At 37.1% G+C, this 13,421-nt stretch overlaps 1 protein-coding gene across 7 annotated transcripts in view; it reads right to left on the reverse strand.

The window, feature by feature from the left end:
* Positions 1-3,006: 3,006 nt before the first annotated feature.
* KATNIP (katanin interacting protein) overlaps positions 3,007-13,421 on the reverse strand; it is a 60,328-nt gene continuing 49,913 nt past the window's right edge. For 5 of the 7 annotated variants that reach the window (XM_062639451.1, XM_062639449.1, XM_062639448.1 and 2 more), the window contains 6 exons: positions 12,946-13,056; positions 10,977-11,116; positions 8,299-8,400; positions 7,459-7,619; positions 5,025-5,113; positions 3,007-3,645 (listed from right to left, as the gene is read on the reverse strand). In XM_062639451.1, coding sequence (XP_062495435.1) covers positions 3,590-3,645; positions 5,025-5,113; positions 7,459-7,619; positions 8,299-8,400; positions 10,977-11,116; positions 12,946-13,056 — 659 coding nt within the window. In that variant the 3' untranslated portion in view covers positions 3,007-3,589. The remainder of the gene's footprint in view (positions 3,646-5,024; positions 5,114-7,458; positions 7,620-8,298; positions 8,401-10,976; positions 11,117-12,945; positions 13,057-13,421) is intronic. The other 2 variants (XR_009968664.1, XM_062639450.1) reach the window with 2 other exon arrangements.

Consider the following 13,421-nt stretch of genomic DNA (forward strand, 5'->3'; position numbering starts at 1 on the left):
TCAGTGCACATCTCCAGACTGAGTATTTTTGAATGGACAATAATCCGTCAGGCAGATGTGCAGCACCTGCACCCCTAGAAATGAGGGCCCCATAGAAATAAGAGCCCATGGCACTGGAACTGGGATTGGTCCCAGTGCTCATTCAGGCTCCCTTACGCATTGTTCACATCCTCACATTATCACTGTCAGCGAGTCCCATCTTTGCCTGTTCCAGTGTGTTACCTGCTATACAAGTATATCTTACATCTTACAGGATGAACCTGGAAGAGTTTATTGTGTAGCTCTTACAGGTTCATCCTCCAAAATGAGGATGAGTCTCCTGACTCAGTAATACTCAAACTTCATGTCTTCTATCCTGCCTTTTACACTATCGTTGCATCACTGCTTGTTCCCTTGTCCACAGAAAGGTGCTTCTCGCTGTTTAAATTCTGCTGTATTAAACCACAAAAAAGCAGAAATTGAAAAGAGAAGTCGCAGGTCTTCCCAGGCATCCTGGTTTTCAGATTATGCTGTGAAGAATGATATCTTTTTAGACTGGTATCTGTGAAGACTGGTATCTTTTTAGAGATCACAGAAGAGGCAGCATGACACGTACTCCCTCCCAGATTATTTCTTTATCCCTGCCCTTCTCAGTGTCATTGTGGGACAAATTAATTTGTGTTATCTTGATCCAACCCCTTTAAAGCAAGTCACTACAGGTAAAGGTGAGCAACCAAGACATGAAGGTTTTTGAGTGGCCCAGAAATTGGAACTGGGTGAAAGTTTAATAATTTACATCACAGGCTTCAGCAAGATTTCATATTAATCCTTCTCTGTCCTTTGTCGTGCTTTTGACAATGTCAGATGATGTTACTGAGCACATTCTTGCTGAATTACTCTTGCTGAAACTGTGCCTGACATTGACTGAAGTGTTCCGTGGGGATTTCCATGATTGCGTGTTTACTCTTTCTCTTTTCCCTCCTGTAAATCCTAGACTGACACGACTGACTTGTGACCAGCTAGCTAAAAAATGGTGAAAAATGTAATAAAATGTTTTTTTTGGTTTTTTAACCCTGATTCACTGTGGAAATTAAGTCAAGTAACTCTGAATACATAGGGCTGACTAGGACAATGAGTTATCTTTGGTTATATGAAAGGTCATTGCATTTCAGCTCCAATTAGGAGGGCAAACGTTGACATCTACCCTACAAAGATTAATGAAGTATTTTCTAAACGTTATGCTACTTTCTATATATGACTGACTGGAATTATGGACTGCATTAGGCCTTGCCTCACTGGCATATGTCATTCCAAAGCAGACAGCAGCTGGCAAACCCTTCTTTCAGACAGAGCAGCAGGGGAGGCTGTCCCACAACTTAGCAACATTTGGAAATACTTTAAAGACTTTCATGGTCTTTCAACAGTGTGGCAATTGTGGGGAATCTCTTGAATGGGTAAAGAGAGCTGCTAGGAGAGGCTGGCAGAAGGTACAAACCAGTATTCTAGGTGCCAGACCAGCTATACTAGGTACAGATTTCCAGAGGCAAAAAGTGTGAAAACTGGCTGCAGCTACCAACTAAGCAGGGAAGAGCAGGTGGCAGAGAAAGATGATAGTGTCCTGGTTTCAGCTGGGACAGAGATGATTTTCTTCCTCATAGCTGGTGCAGTGCTATGGTTTAGATTTAGGATGAGAACAATGCTGATAACACACTGACATTTTAGTTGTTGCTCAGTAGTGCTTCTCCTGATCAAGGACTTCTCAATCGCTTGTGCTCTGCCAGTGAGGAGGGGCACAGCCAGGACAGCTGATCTGAACTAGCCAAAGGAATATTCCATACCATAGAATGTCATGCTCAGGATATAAACTGGGGAAAGTTGTCTGGAAGAGGCTGACTGCTGCTCAGTGACAGGCTGGGTATCACTCAGTGGGTACTGAGCAATTGTGTTGTGCATCACTGCTGTTTGTTGGATTTTTTGTTTGTTTTACATCTTTTTGTTATTTCATTATTAGTATTAACATTATACATTATGTTAATTATTATCTGTTCTTAGCTCAACCCATGAATTTTAACTTTTTCTGATTCTCCTCCCCATCCCACTGGGGAAGGGGTGAGCGAGGGGCTGTGTAGTATTTAGTTGCCAGCTGGGGTTAAACCACAACAGAGAGAACTGTGAAGCATCTGAGCTTGACCAAGTATTCTGCAATAATTTACAAAACTTGGATTTACCTCAAAGGATTACGGTTGAAAAATCATTAGTCCACTGCATAGGATCTGAGATGCTCCAGACAGATACAGAGAAGACAGATGAGCATAGAAAGTCCTCTCCTCCTCATACCTTTTCTGATCAATAAGAAGGATGCTATTCTGTGTCAGGGAACACAACAGATTTAATTTCTCTTCAAATTCAGTGCAATTTGTTCAGCAGAACAAACAATGTGACAGGACTCATCTCACGTAGAGGTTGCCTATATGACAATGTGATTGTGCCTTAAGTCTTAAAAACCTTGCAATAGCCTCTCCTCTTCCAAATGCACACATTTGAAACTGTTCTAATCCCTACCAATAAACCTCCTTTCAGATCCTCCTCTTTTTTCATTGTGGAGTTGCATGTAAAGAGTATCTGATGTGGAGCAAAAATTAAAACTTGGTTCTTGGTAGAGCTACACTGGTAAACACACCAGGGGAGATCTCTGAACAACAGAGGGCTCTTTTGTGACTCCAGTTTGGGAAAAGCCTTTAAACAAAGTATTTTGTATTTAGTACAAAATATATTTTGTTGCTCCATCAATACAGAGAAATCTGGGAAGTGCATTGCTATCTTGTGTCTTTTCAGCCTAGCCAACAACAGTTAAGAAGCATGCTTTATATAAGCAAATACCCAAGATATTGCACTCATGACTTAGTACAGAAAGGGAAGCAGCACATTTTGATTCTACATCAGATGTCGCAGAAGTATATCTCTGCTTCATGTCTAAAAGCATATATTGACTTCAGATTTCAGTTCTCTCTGGAAACAATGAGCGAGTTCTAAATGAGAAAGGAATAATCTTTTATGGAAGAGATTTACAGGTTATCACAACTGAGAAATGTTCTGTGAAAAAATACATTTGCATAGTTACAAATCCTGCAGCATAATTATTTGGTTAAAGGTTTTGTTTAAACGACTACATATGCAGAGTAGTTTGTTTTTAAAAATGCAGTTCCCTCCTTACCTTCTGCTAGTTAAAATGCATTTACTGTTTCCCAAAACTGATGGTAGGTTGCTGGCAACACAACTGGTTGGTGCAGCACAGAGGTATGGCCTCCTTGTTCATATAACCAAATTCAGGCAAAATAGAAGAATAGAGCAGGGGGGTGGAGAAAATCAGGCAGGTAATGACCATTTAAAAAAAAAAAAAACAACAAAACAGAAAAATGAATTCATGCTTTAAATTTCATTACTAAAGTAAATGTCCTGTAGCAAATAAACCTTCTTCTCATAAGACAGGAGGTGGTTCAGCACTGGCAGACATGGAAAATCTTATATTTGGATGACGCATATCTTGGAGATGTAGATTGCAGTTATTTAGGGCTGGATGCATTCAGGACCTTCCAATCACAATCCCGTGTTATCTTTTCCTCCTCTGCAGTCCTTTCTCACATATGCAGGTTTTTGGACGCAAAGCTGTTAAGGAAAATAAAGTGCTGTTTTAAGACTGTACCTGTATTAACAGTGAAACCACAGACTAAAATGAGGAAGAAACATGTCCATTTCTCTTTCCATCTCAGAAGAAAAGCTAACCTACTCTTCTCAGTAATGTTTCTTACATTGACAGTGAGCGTTGCCAATTTTTTCAGTCCTGTGGAACCACTTTCCTGGGGAATCTGGTCTGAATTCAATGTTGACACTGTTCTGAGTAGGAGGTTAGGGCGTCCCACAGGAGGGGACCACCTCTGAGTTCTCCTCCAACCCAAATCATTCCAGAAATCATTCCACAATTCCACAAACCCGGCCATCTGTGGCTGATATAAGCAAGTTCTACAGAGGAGATGTGAGGCAGATGGCAACAGACAGTCCTCAGCTGCTGACTTCGGAGGCATTCTGTGTACTTAATGTTTGGACAACAGATGTGATGGCCATGGCAACGACACCTGTTCACTACTGGACATAAGCTATGTTTGCACTGGAACCCAGGATGTCATTACAACAGGCACAGAGATGTTCAAAATACTTTTGACACAGCTAGTGCTAATATACTAACAACTTTGAAACCATATTTGCACAGGCAATGGCATTTCAAATCCTTCTCCTACAGAGCTGTTATGAAAAACCATCAAATAATTTCTGTAACACTTTCTAGAGGAACTAATTGGAGAAAGTGTCATGTTCAGGAGAGAAAACCAATCATGAATATACCAGCTTGGCTGAGAATTTGCAATGTATTTAAGGAGCTTTTCTGAGTAATTTACAATGAATGACTGGGACTCTTCAGACTATAAATACAATCTACTCTTTCTCTTCATGAAAAAAGAGGTTGTCTTTTTAATTATCACTTTGTAAGAGAAAAGACCAACCAGAAAGACAGTGGGAGGAATAAAGTCAACATGTTTTACCCCTTGTTACACTTACAATTTTGGATTTGCTTGAGGAGCAATAAGCAGCTGATTCTAAGACACACATGCATCATCTCTAAAGCTGCTCAAAAGGCCAGTGAGGATGCAATGAGCCTATTATTCCAAAAGCTCTCTATAAAGCTGTACAACTGACACCAGGTTTATCTTCAGGCAGTTTCTTTTCTGAGGACTTCTGTGTATGTGTTAGTATACATTATGACTATATGCCACGTACGTCTTTGATTTATATTGTCCACTTTCTGATATAGAATAAAAATCCACTGGAGTATGACATTCCTGGTTTGCCTTTCTATAGCAGAAAAAGTAGAGCTAATTATATAAAATAGGTGTAAGTCTCCCATCTTTTCCCAGTTTAGGTCTATAACAATGTTCACTACCTATACTGTCTCTGTAGAAAGTGAGAAGAAAACTGTAGAAGACAGAACTAACCTGGATCAGCCACAGCCTGCTTCTTTTTGCTGTTTGTAACAATCTCATTTTCATTCATCATTCGTACATCCTGATCTCCCACATGATTGCTGGAAAGATTAAAATCAGTACAATAGCCAAAATAATCAACATTATGAGAAGTTATGAGAGTTATGCAAAAGGTTACCAAATAAGTTATTTAAGTCCTAGAGGCTGAACAAAGCTATGAAGCACAGCCACATTATGTGAGACTGTCTAGAAAGGAAAGGCATTCTCTGCTTGCAGCCACCTGAAGGATTGATTTCTTGCCAGTTTTAATTAGTGGCATTCGTTCAGGCACACATTCAAATAGAAATACCATATTCACTCCACAGTTTTCATGCCTGCCTACACAGCTGGAACTACCTTAACCAAAAAGAGAGATTTTAAATCAGTGCTGTTCAAAGACGGTATAAAAATCCCTATATGGAACTTAACACTGTTCTGTAATGTTGATATAGCATTATCTGAAAATTTCCTGAACTTAACAAAATCCATTCAGGGTGACAGGTTTTGTTTGCAGGCTGCTGCAAAATGTGAATAATTTCTTTTGGGGAAAGAAGTAGTAAATTCAGAGTTAAATGAAATTAAACAACTTGCAGGAAAAAAAAAAAGTGAGCTGAATTGAAATTAAAGAAAACATCACTAATAACATCTTGCTCTCCTACAGACAAACACAAAACATCCATGCTTTTGGAAAAAAAATAAATGTATTTTTCTTCTCTTTACAAATACTGCACAAAACAGGTTTTTATTTTTGGAGAAAAATGTCCCTCAAACTGCCAGAGTGAAAGAGGGGAACCAATCCTGAAGTAAATCAGAACAGACACAATGGGTGATAATATCAGACTCCAGTTCGGGGTTCATAAAATATTGAACAGTAACATGTGAGAGAGAATAGGCCAAAATTAGAGGTAACAACACACAGAAGCTCAAGAGCATTTTCAAAATGGAGAGATATTCTCCAACGTGTAGCATGGGATTTGTTTTCTCTCACTTACGTACCTATATTTTAGTAGGCTAGTAGGTGAAAAAGAGGAAAATAAAATAGCAAAACCAGGCTAAAAAGGAAGACCAAGAAAGCTTCTGCACAGAAATCTAGAAGAGAACAGACTCAGCATGTTCTTGATTGGAAACCAGATCAGTTTGTGTGACACCAAAAGTATGCCCCTCTTAAAACTAAAGCAAAGGATATAGGTCTTACAAATATATGGAAAGGAAGTTGTGTGAAAAAGATCTGTGATTACAGCTGGTGCTTCTCTGCTTCCAGTAAAATAACTTTATTCCTAGAAAGATATTAAACTGAAGAAAGTCAAGGTTCATTTCTCCTCCTTCTTCCTATATCCCACTGAAAAAAAATTCTCGTGTTTATATTTCCTTAAGACATTTTCGTTTCTGTAACTTTTTCACTTGAAAAACTGTCTACCTCCAAAATTTACCATGGCAACACAGCCACTTGTACAAAAACATGAATCTAACACAATACATACAAACAATAATAATTTATTTCAATATCTGACAGTACCAATGGCCAACAACCAATGCTTTAGAGAAACACAGGAAAACAAACCCCATAGGCAAATGTGAACTTCTGTTCTTAATCAGGACAGTTTATGTCCCTTCTACTTACTTTTAAATATTTGAATACTCTTCTGAATGAATCATGTGCCATTTCTGAATGCAAAACTTGCCCTTCATTCAAGTGATATACATGCAAGACATTCTATTCGTTAGCTGTGTAATGTATAAGTGCTCATTTCTATAAGCTTTCAATTTTTCATTTTTCAATCGCATTTAAAATATTCTTTCAATCTTCATTTTCTTTGCTAGGGACTGGTTTTTAGACCCTATCAATCCTGACCTTCTAAGTATAAGTGTGTTTTTCACTGCATTTCATCATATTTTCTGTGAGATGCTTAGTGGTTTCAAAATGTCATTCCTCTGAATGCAATTCATTTCTCATTTAAGAAGTTAATTATTTTAGAATGTTTATAAAAGGAGAATTCTGGTTCCTTAATTAGTACCTGTGCCAAATCAGAGGATTTTCTTTTCTTTACTTTTGATGTTTGATTCCTTTTCTTTAACATTTTTTTCTTCCATGTGATATCATTGGGATTTACTATTTTTTCTCTAAGGAAGACTAACTTTTTCCTTTTGTGATTATTACTACAGGCTTCAATGAAAACATATGTATATATGACACACAATTCCCAGTAAATGCTAAAAATGCCTGCAAATAAAGCTGGTAATTTGGTCCTAGTACCTAAAAAAGCTATTGTTTTTTTCTCATTAAGTGAGGCAGAGTATGCTTTGGGAGGGAATTTTCTATAGCAATATGCATATTGCTGATACTAGTCACATTAAAAGATCTTTTGAAAACAAGATTCTTTCTCCCAGTCAAGATCCACTCACATACCTAATAACGGTTCTCTTCTCCTGATGACAAATCTTCTCATCATCTGTAAAGAGAATGGTATGATACGGGACCACTGGATCACAGGTTGGTAGGATGCCTGATACTACATGGTTCACCATATCCAGAATCCCATTGTAGACTAGCAAGTCATCCACCAGAAGCTAAAGATAATTAAGAAACAAACAAACCAACCATCTGAAAATTAGGCATTGCTTTCAGCAGTTGTCTCTATCACTTAACTAGAAGTCATTCTGCCCTGTTTCTCTCACAAGTTGGGTCATTCTAACCCCAACATTCTTTGATTCTATGATTAGTTTAGCTTTTGTTCCTTAAAACTTCCATTTCTCTCTATTCGCTGCTGGGTTTTGATGTTGGGTTTTTTTTTCCTCCAAGTTTTTTGTCTTCTCAGTGATGTTTCTAATGCAGCTTTCAAGTAGATAATTAAAAATGTATTTCATGTTTTACATAATTGCTGTTCTATTAACTGGAGTGAATCACTCTTAAATCTAGGAATTAATGAATCCCACCTCACTTCAGCTGTCTAAAACTTGGATTTGTAGCTTAAGCTAGTCTTCCAGGCCTGCTCTACAGTCTACAATCTTAAGACAATTATCTAAGAAAAAAAAAAAATCAGATAAAGTGTTCCTTCCCTGGACAAGAAAGGGAGGACAGATGACTGGCATAGATTAGTCATTTCAATACTAAATGCATAGTTAAACAAGATGAAGCCCATCCTTTGAGATTATATGGAATCACACTTCAGTAAACTGTGAAAATAAGTACAGAAATCAAGCAAGATGACTCACCAGAACATACAAAACACATACAAAAATTACTTACACCAAATTCTCTCACGCCTCTCTGAGGTGTTTTGGCATAGTTCCATAACTTGATCATCGACACAGTAGTAGGTACATCAAAAATGACATATACCCTATTCACCTGTAATAGAGAATTAATTTATATTTAACCACACAAATTCCCCAAAGAAATGCAATTCTCATGCATGTTGAATAAAGAGCTCCACATTTAAAGAGATCTAGCTAGAGGACAGATAACTGGTTCTAAGGATTTATGTTCAGCTATCAACTCTGTTGATAATTCACAGATGCCCCTACCCCAGAGCTGCCCTTTCAAATGTACACGTAACTCATCAGAAAATGACATCTGCACCTGAGTTTGTCATCCTGGACTGCTAGTCAGTTAGAGAAGGGGTAGAGAAACACATCAACCAAATACAGACATGTGCCTCCGGATAAGACAAGCTAGAGTCATCCTAGTCTAGTCTGGTCTGGTCCAGTCCATTCCATTCTATTTCATTCAATTCCACTCCATTCCATTCCACCACATATGAATGGAATTCACCTTTCTATTCGCAAGACTCAAATTTTGCTTACATCCCCTGGCTTTGAAAGCTCTTGCAGAAATTTTGCTGTTTTTGTGTGAGAAACACTAACAGGAGTGCAGAGACCATTCTCCAGCTGCTTGCTGAACAATTATTGCTTCGAATATTGTTCATTTTACATTCAGTGACATTAATGTCAAAATGTTAAGACCAAAGATTAGGCTGTAGGAAACCAATCTTGCCTATTACAGTTAATTCTACGCTACTCCTTTTATAAGCTACTATATCAAATTTAGGCCAGTATATCTTAAGCTTCATCTCCAGTATCCTGTGAAGCTTTAATCATTTGATGCACTGGAGAAGATATTATTAGTTGTGTTAAATCATTATGCATTTTTTTAACTAAAGAAAGGTAAATGTGATCAATAGAAATGTTTATATCTGTAATTTTCCAGAAGACAATTTGGGCACAGTCTCCAATTGCAATTGTCAGTCTCACAGCAAATGACAAATTTGATGGAAAATATATTGAAACAAATAAAATTACTATCAATAACAGGGAAACAAAGAATTCAAATTGTATTTACATTAGTAATAAATTTGCAAAAGACAAAAACATTTTTAGAATTAGAAAGGAGAAGATATTCAGAAAGGAAAAGAAAAGCTATAATATAAAATTCCCTTAAAGCTTTCAAACCTTCCAATATAGCAAGGAGTTAATTCAGTTTTCTAGGCAACCAGCATGTTTCAAAGCAGCCTAGCAATGAGGATGTAAGCATACACAAGCCTTGGATCAGCATCCCAGCTACAGAGGATGATCACGAATAGACTGACTGCTAAATCCACTTGCACTTCCTGGCTGCACAACCATGGAAGATGGAAAAAAGAAAAGTACTATGTGGATCTTGAAAAGGTAAAATTTGCTACAGCTTAAGCACTGGAAGTGTCATTAAATTGCTTACTCTTCCCTTCTGTATATCACACTTTATCAATTTACCCTTTTAAGGCTGATATCTTATGTTCTTCTACAGTACTTTGGTGTCAGACACAACAACACAAAACTGTGCATGCATCTGTGCTACAACTCCAGGTACTGTTACTCTCCTTTTTTACCACAATGAAACAGCCTCTGCAAGCATGTCTTTTATAAGGACATGAGCAAACTCAGACTGCTGTCAAATCATTCAATCATGATGCTAAATGGACATCTGAGCATTGCATCAAATTAATTACCAGGATTCAAGCTGTGGGACCTACACAGTAGGAGCTTCAAGCATTTCACAGAGCTTCCATTTTCCCAAGAAATGCAAGTGGTCAGCATTCCCAAGTACACTTAAAGGCTTTATCTTAATTATACCCACTGCATTACAACATATGATGTTGTATGAATTATTTCTGAAACTGACTTAATTCTTTGCTTTTAATATTCTAATTAATAACTGTAACGTACAGAGTAAGGATTTTTCCAGCACAGTAAGCTACAACATATCACGTGTCAGGTTTACTTTTTGCTACTTCTGAAATGCATCCTCTTCTAAGAAATTAATACATATAAACTATGTCCATAACAGGCCCATAAAAATGTCCTCTCCCAAAACAGGTCGGAACTCATCTAAGTTTATCTACTTTTCCTGTCTAGACATTTGATACCCCATATTTTAAACCTAAGGCTTCTAAAAGGGCTGAATCGCTTCGGGCCCTAGGACATGAAATACTGTCATCTCTAATTTATGAGTTTGAATTCAATACAGATAATGAGATTTAAAAATTTCTTACTGCTGGAATAACATTCATTGCTTATTGTAAAAATAAATTTAATGTCCCAGTCCACTCCTGTTTGAAAGGTGTTTATGCATATTAATATGCATATTAAATTCCTTTGTCAGTATCTTTTATCGTACTAACTGAAAAAACATCTATGCTAGTCTTGGAAATTCTGCTGTTGCACCATGGAGACAGAAGAAGATTACAAACCTGAGCAATCTGTACTGCTGCTATCTGTGCAGTGAAGAGAAAGAAACTGGAATAAAAAGAACTTCTTCCAAAAGGCAGTGATTTAGCATCATTTACTAGTATCAAATTCACTTTAAAATTATGTATGCTTCCCCTTTCCTTTCTGCTTCTAGCTACATCTATGCACATCAGTAAAATAGAATGAAAAGAGAAAATATACCAAACCAGGAAGAACTGGTGCAAGCCACATATGTCTGCCATCAGTTGTGTCATTTACTCCGTCAATTAGTTTGTCTGGAGTTCGAACGTCTCCAGAGACATCTTCTAAAATGTTAACACTATCTGGAAAAGCAGCAATATCTGAAAAACACTTTAAGGGTAAATAACCAAAAAGGACATTTCAGAAGCACCATACTCTGCTTTTCTGTGTTCCATGAGCAACCATTTGCCACTACAGCAATAAAATGCAAAAATACTCCAAGCCCTTCACATGGATAGCTGAGGAACTTGGGGGCACATTTTCAAAAGCAGGGCAACACTTATAGATTCTGGCATTCAAAATTATTTAAAAAATAGGAATAAATTAACTAAATGCATTTAATTTATTTCCAAATTGGTATTTATGACTTCATCAATAAAGTTCCCTTATCAGGAATAGACACTTCCCAGGGGTTTGTGACAAACCCCATTTTTTTAGCATGCACTTGTGAAAACTTCTCATATGAAATACATCTGAAGAAACATTAATTCCAGGAGGCAGTCATCAGTCAGAGTAGGTTTCTCTCAAGTTCCTCAAGGTTTGTGGCAAAACTCAGGAATTGTCTAATAAAGCCTTCTTTTGTTTTTTTTGAGAGGAAAAGATTAAACCTGCTATTGAACAGACTGCCTATGTAACCAGATTTTCTCTCTAAGACATTAATGTTAAAAACATATGTTAAAGACATGCAAAGAAATGGGGATAGATGGCACTTCCTTCAGAATTATAAATACCTAGTAATCCAGTTTGAGGGACATTAATTTCTCCTGTCCTGCTTTCTAAAAGGCTTGAGTCTGCAAGTATTTACAAAGAATTTCAGGAATAACACAGCAATGCCTCAACTGTTTGAGAAAAGCTTGCTTCAGGCTCAGTGCTAAATTATCACATTTAGTACTGCACCAAGACAAATATGCTCTTTTTGAGATCCTAATATATCCAAGCAACACTACTGCACAGGCAGAAACAAGCCACCATTCAAAATGAGCTAAGGTTATCTTTACCTGGCATTGTATTGCACTGTAAAGACAGACCACTTAAAAGCTAAGTTAAAGATCCCTTGTTCTTAAAACCAATTTGTTACCATTTTTCGATTTCAAAATGCTTCTCCTCCATTACATATATTCCAAGTTCATCATGTATCATACAAGGTACGACTAAAAATAGCACTCAGGAAAAAGCCTTTATGATGTTTTTCATTGTGTCCTCTATTTATTAGGCAAGAAGGACCCTTAGAGATATACAATTTATGCAGCATTCATGCTTTTTATCCTTTCTAGTTGGCTAAAAAACTTTTTCTTCCATGTGACTGAACTACGTGAATTATATTTTAGGGTATGAAGCTTTCAACTCTTCAGAGACTTTAGCTGATAAAGAGCACTGAAGTGTAATCTTGATGACTATGAATCTTTCAAGCATGTCCTTCATTCCCTCTGGTTACCCAGGGAACACTGAATTAAATTCAGAGTCTCAGCCCTTACCTTCACAACTGGATTGGGTGTCTAGAATAGCCTAAAGCTCCAGAGTTATGAAAAATTTCTTTCTTGTGGCACAATGAAAGATTCCACAACAAAGAACTGAGCTCAACCTTTCCTTATGAATTTATAGCTCAAACTTTCTGGTCCTTCCATACCATAGAAGAATACACGTTGACAGCAAAAAGTACCATACCCTTCTTAAGCCTTCCCTTCTCTAACCTTGTCTTGCATTGTTGGTACATCCCATTCAGAGGAGAAATATTTTGAAAATATATAGAATACATTAAAACATATGGAAACAAGTATCATCACACAAATACTGAGAAATACAAGCAGAGTAATTGCGTGGAATAAAATGGCAATTTGGAAGAAGTAGCAAGTGATGCCATATGGTAATTTGCCAGGGAGCAAACTGTGTATCTGAAAGGGATAGATGCACTGGGTCTGTAGAAGGATACTGTTTTCAGTTAGTAAGATTTGGTCTCCATGTTCATTGAACAACTCAAGTCCATTCAAACCAATGTAGTATGGATCACCCCAACTTGTCAGAAGCTGAAATTGGAAAATAACTAAAAAGCAAAAAGCTATTAAGGAAAATTCTGATACTTTGTCTAAACAGACTATTTAATTTGCAGTTCTCAAAGTTACCGTGCAGGACACATCTTGATGTTAGACACTTGCAGTTTAGGAGAATGAAAACAAAAAATATCAACTTTTCACTTCTGACTTCACTATGTCTAAACCTCTCTGAATAAACTATTTTCTATTAAGACATGAAGTTTGCCTTTTCTGTCACTGAAATACACACATGAACATCTGCAGGTGGCACAACTAGTCAAAAGTTTATCTATATGTTTACATATATAAATATTCACATATATGTATGATGTTCATATATGTTCTTCCATCAGATGAAGAACTGTTGAGTTAGTGT

Source organism: Pezoporus occidentalis, unplaced genomic scaffold (genome assembly GCF_034315485.1).
Source record: "Pezoporus occidentalis ecotype Australia unplaced genomic scaffold, CSIRO_AGI_Poc_V1 ctg60, whole genome shotgun sequence".
In the NCBI taxonomy this organism is placed as follows: domain Eukaryota; kingdom Metazoa; phylum Chordata; class Aves; order Psittaciformes; family Psittacidae; genus Pezoporus; species Pezoporus occidentalis.